The sequence below is a fragment of the Micropterus dolomieu genome, linkage group LG06, assembly GCF_021292245.1.
Source record: "Micropterus dolomieu isolate WLL.071019.BEF.003 ecotype Adirondacks linkage group LG06, ASM2129224v1, whole genome shotgun sequence".
NCBI lineage: Eukaryota > Metazoa > Chordata > Actinopteri > Centrarchiformes > Centrarchidae > Micropterus > Micropterus dolomieu.
In genome coordinates, this window is record NC_060155.1 from 28,801,974 (window position 1) to 28,807,718 (window position 5,745).

Below are 5,745 nucleotides of genomic sequence, written 5' to 3' on the forward strand. Positions count from 1 at the left end.
TACAAAAATAACAGTCAGTAATTGCATATATATATATATATATAAATGACGTTTATAGTTAATAAATTATTAAAATATAACTTAAGGCTATTCTCCTTGGGGCACCACTCCTAAACAAGAGATACATACAATTACTTATTTCAGTCTCATGAAATACACTAACCATTAATAGATAGTGGGTTGAAGGATCTGGATTCCTATGTGGAGGAGGTTGGCAATATATTCACTCTATATTAAAAGAAACTGCTATATATATAACCAAAGCATTTATTTAACAAGATAAACAAATCAAAACACTCAAGACTAAACTAAACTAATTGTTCAGTTTCAGTCTTTTGTTGTGCCATAATACAGGTGAGAGGGTCTGGACGGTGACACTTCTCAGAGTTGGCCGATAGCTAATTGAGTTCAATGGCTCACATGATAATGGTTCACTTATTTTCACCAATTAACAACCTTTATCTGTGAGGTCCCTGTGATCCCAACAATGTATATGTGTTTATATTTTTAGGATGTTTCTGTTTCTAACCTGTGCATAAAAGATATCTTTTACAACTAACCACAATATGTCTGAACTTTTCTGACTGCAAATCAAAGAGATATATTAGATGAATTGATGAGATTTGATGGTAGCAAAAACCAACAGAAAACGTCAGTCAGCATGTGTGCAGCAGGTGGACGGTCCCTTGTTTCTGCGGATCCTCAGCAGAGACAGTCCACAGCAGTACACCAGACTCTTCACTATCAGCACTGTGTACATCAAAGAGAGCAGCTTCACCCTGCACTGAGACTGGAAGGACACTGATGGTGGACGTGATGGTGGACATGATGGTGGACATGATGGTGGACGTGATGGTGGACGTGATGGTGGACGTGATGGTGGAGGTGATGTCTTTGCAGAAACCTCTGAAACAGAAAAGGAGTCAGAAAGAAATGTCAGTCCTCTGAAGCTAAATCTCTGCTGAACACAGTCATCAAGTCTTCATTACCTTGTTGTAGTTGGGCCTCTTCTCTGCCCGTCTCGTGCTGGACGTAACAGACGTGTTCATACGTGTAGAGAGCGTTCTGATCGGTCACTCTAATGGCGGCAATGCATTCCGACTCTTTGAGCTCCTGCTGCTCCTCCTTAGCAGGGGGCAGCTCCTCCAGAGGACCATTCTCCTTTCGTCTTTTCCAGGAAAACTGAACCAGAGGTGGAAACATGTCCGCAGCCACACACAGCAGGAATCTCTTCTCCTCCTGGTTTTCTCTGGATGCTGCTGGGTACACGCTCACCACGGGCTTCACTACCTCCTCATCTGAAGTTTGACAGCAGCAACAAGCAGCACAGACACACATTCACACAGTCAACAGCAGCTTCCAGCACTGCATTCAGTCTGATCCTGGAAACTACATGGACTCTGATCACTGAGCTCCTCATCAATACAGCACACAGTTCACTGCATGTACTGGATTCAACTTCATATCACACACGTATCATGTTTAATAATAATATGTTATATGAGGAAAAAATACAAAGTTACTTACTTAGCAATTCTTTTTTAGAACTTAAAAGTTACATCAATTATCTGATCATTTTAAAACCCAATTAACATGTAATGTTCAGATATGAGAAATGAAAGGAAAGCCTGGTCTCATCCCAGGGTGTCAAATACTGATACTTTGAGAAAGCCTGAAAAGGCATCGGCGTTTGACACACAACATACACTTCGGCGTCCGCATGATAAGCCCTGGACTTTCTTGTAACTCACCCATTTGCCTTCACATTATTACACAAACCATGATTTTTTCCTTGACCTAATCTAAAACATGATCTTTTACTAAACCTAACCAAACCGTGATCTTTTGGTTTTTATGATGGCAGCTAACCAAATTACATCTATACCACATATTAAAAAGCGTCTCCTGTGGATGCTGAAGGGTACCTTGTCTGTCAAATACCAATTTGATGAGAACGTGTTGGAAAGAGGAATATATATATATAAAAATCATGTACCATGATATAAAATACAAATGTCGTGCAGTAAATTTTAAAGTTATATGCTGTATAAAATACATTTGCTGACATGTATTAAATCATGTTTCATATCACAGTTTAAAAAAAGCAAGGGATAGAGCTGAATCACTGAGAGGACTAAATATATTTCTAATTTTGTCAATACCTTTTTCTATCTGAATCAGTTTTATCTGGTGCAGAAATAAAGAATAACTTAAGTTGTGCAGTGAGATTTAAACATCTTTTCAGGAATTCTGAATGTTTTTATGTAACAATAGCTGCACGCCTGCAAGAACGCTCTATTAATTATGAACAAACTAACATGTGGAGCCTGAAGCAGCAGAAATTAAAAACCCATTTTTGATTCTTATTCAATAAAACAACAGAAGGAACATTAATGATTATTCTTACCTGTTACATACAGTTTAATTCCAGAGCCAAAGATCAAGTAGGAGTATGCGTATCCTCCCACAGTGAAACAGAGTAATACAAAAACCTGTCTGCTGCTGAATGTGTCAGCTGAGGTGAAAGAGTCTAAATGATGAACCAGGATCATAATCCAGCTGCATGATTTGTTTCTTTAATGTTCATATCAACATGAGTGTTTTTTTTATTTTCAAGCATTGTTGCTCTGTGGATTCTGCTGTCTGCTGGTCCACTACTTTAGTAGATGGATGGATTGGACCTGAACCTAAAGATGGATGGACTGAAATGTTGTTCAGAAATTCAACACTTTGTTGATTCTGACTCTAGAACCAGAAGCAGGTTGATGTTTTTGGTCCAGACTATAATATCTCAACTCTTACATGGATTACCATTAAATGCAGTTCAGACGTTCATGTTCCCCTCAGGATGAATGGTAATAACTTTGGTGATCCTCTGACTTTTCATCTAGCGCCATCAGGTCAAACTTATAATTTGTTCAGTACTTTGGTTTATGACCAAATACCTGCAGAAATAATGACATTGTGACTGTGTATTTGGTTGCACCTGAATTTTGTCGATGTCCTCCCTGATTGATATTCTTTATACAGTGATGTGAAAAAGTGTTTGCCCCCTTTCTGATTTATTACTTTTTTGCATGTTTTTCACACTGAAATGTTTCAGATCATCAAACAAATTGAAATATCAGACAAAGATAACAAAAGCAAACACAAAATGCAGTTTTAAAAACAAAGGTTTTTATTATTACGTGGAAAAATCCATACCTACATGGCCTATGTTAAAACATAAATCCACTGTGTTTTATCACATCTTTGGAAAGCTGAGATCAATTTCCTTAGCCGCACCCAGGCCTGATTACTGCCACACCTGTTCTCAATCAAGAAATCACTTAAAGAGGGCCTGCCTGACAAAGTGAAGTAGACCAAAAGATCCTCAAAAGCTAGACTTCATTCTGCAATCTAAAGAAATTCAGGAACAAATGAGAAACAGAGTAACTGAGATTTATCAGTCTGGAAAAGGTTATACAGCCATTTCCAAAGTTTTGAGACTCCAGCAAACCACAGTGAGAGCCGTTATCCACAAATGGTAAAAACATGGAACAGTGGTGAACCTTACCAGGAGTGACCGGCCTACCAAAATTGCCCCAAGAGCACAGCAACCACTCATCCAATGTCAGAAAAAACACACAACAACATCCAAAGAACTGCTTCACTTGCCTCAGTTAGGGTCAGTGTTCATGATATGAAAAATGGAGTTCCAAGACAAAAAATTACTTGGGTTCTGCAGCAGGACAATGAGCCAAAACATGCCAGCAAGTCCACCTCTGAATGGCTTGAGAAAAACAAAATGAAGACTTTGGAGTGGCCTAGTCAAAGTCCTGACCTGAATCTAGTCGAGATGTTGTGGCATGACCTTAAAAAAGCAGTTAAGGCTTGAAAACTCTCCAATGTGGCTGAATTACAACAATTCTGCAAAGATGAGTGGGCCAAAATTCCTCCACAGCGACGTAAAAGCCAGTTATCATAAAAACTTGATTGCAGTTGTTGCTGCTAAGGGTGGCCCAACCAGTTATTACGTTTAGGGGGCTCTCACTTTTTCTCACAGGGCCATGTAGGTTTGGATTTTTAATTGTGACACCACAGCATATGTTTAGATTCTATCTGTATAGTCATCCTTATTTTACATGTTGTTTTGCTATTTTGCCCGATACAGTACATGACATTTTTTGCATGTTCTGGAAGAGAGATCCTACTCTGTTGTTTTCTTGAGGTTACTTACTGCACCACCACTTATAATGCTGTCCTTTCATCACTTCCCAGGAAATTTAACAAACGATCACTTGGAGTCTCAGCTGATAACGCCAACGATGGTTGTTCAAACTTAGCCTCAGGTCGCTTAATAACCATAATGAGCTAGGAGCACTAATGAACCATCAGTATTGATCATCTTGAACTGTTATGTTTCCCTACAGATGTTCTAATGATGATGATGATGATGATGATGATGTTCTGTTTTAAAGAGAAAAGACTTCAAAACTCTTGAGGAAATGGTAAGACAACTTAAGCCATCTCCCTGCTGCCTCCAAAGACATACTGCAAATAGTAAACTGTTCTCTCTAAATTATATTTGTCTTAGCACTGACTCATGCAAAATTTCAGTACTGGTGTTATTCAATCTTAGTGCAGCATTTAACATTGTTGACCACTCAATACGTCTATGTATCTGAACTAACTAACATGACATGTGGAGTCCCACAAGGTTCATTTCTAGGGCTGCCTCTGTTTAACCTCTTCATGCTCCCGCTAGGCCAAACCATGCAAAATAACAATATCTCCTACCATAGTCATGCAGGCAACACTCAGATCCATTTAGCTCTATCATCAAATGACTATCATCCTATAGAAAAAACTGAGATAATTATCTTTGGTGCCAAAGAAGGAAGGGTGAAATTTATCTCACATCTCACACCTTGTCTATGAAACCCAAGCTAGAAATCTTGGTGTTATTATGGACTCTTATATACCTAAATTTCAACAGCCACATTAAGTCAGTAATAAAGTCAGCCTACTATCACCTACTATGACTTATGTCCAAAAAACACCACAAAAAATTGTTCATCCATTTAGTACTAGGAGGTCAGACTTGTAATGGCTTGTACTGAATGCTGCTGCTAGAGTTCTAACGAAGACCTGAAAATTTGACCACACCTATAAATCACTGAAATGTTTTTAGAATATGAACCCTCTAGTCCCCTCTGGTTATCAGAGACCAATCTGTTAACTGTCCCCAGAGTCATAACAAAACATGGAGAAGCAGCATTTAGCTACTATGCAGCAAATAGCTAGAATAAACTTCCAGAAGATTAGAGACTTACTTTCTATGAAGGTCATCTCTATAATGACTTATGCATGTTTACAACATGATATACAGTGGGGGAAAAAAGTATTTGACCCCTTGCTGATTTTGCAGGTTTGCCCACTTACAAAGAATGCAACGATCTATAATTTTAATCATATGTACAGTCTAACAGTGAAAGACAGAATCCCAAAGAAAATTCCAGAAAATCACATCATATGAATTTATAAAAATTGATAACCATCTGATGAGGAAAAACAAGTATTTGACCCCCTGGACAAACAGCATGTTAATATTTTGTAGAAAAGCCATTATTGGCCAGCACAGATGTCAAACGGTTTTTATAGTTGGTGACAAGGTTTGTGCACATTTCGGCAGGGATGTTGGCCCACTCCTCCCTGCAGACAGCCTCCAAATCATTCAGGTTCCGAGGTTGTCGCCTGGCAACT

General features: G+C 38.6%; 1 protein-coding gene across 1 annotated transcript in view; it reads right to left on the bottom strand.

The window, feature by feature from the left end:
- Window positions 1-106: 106 nt before the first annotated feature.
- LOC123973118 overlaps window positions 107-5,745 on the bottom strand; it is a 9,688-nt gene continuing 4,049 nt past the window's right edge. The window contains exons 3-5 of the mRNA XM_046053006.1: window positions 2,408-2,461; window positions 990-1,298; window positions 107-906 (exon numbers count right to left, since the gene is read on the bottom strand). Coding sequence (XP_045908962.1) covers window positions 653-906; window positions 990-1,298; window positions 2,408-2,461 — 617 coding nt within the window. The 3' untranslated portion in view covers window positions 107-652. The remainder of the gene's footprint in view (window positions 907-989; window positions 1,299-2,407; window positions 2,462-5,745) is intronic.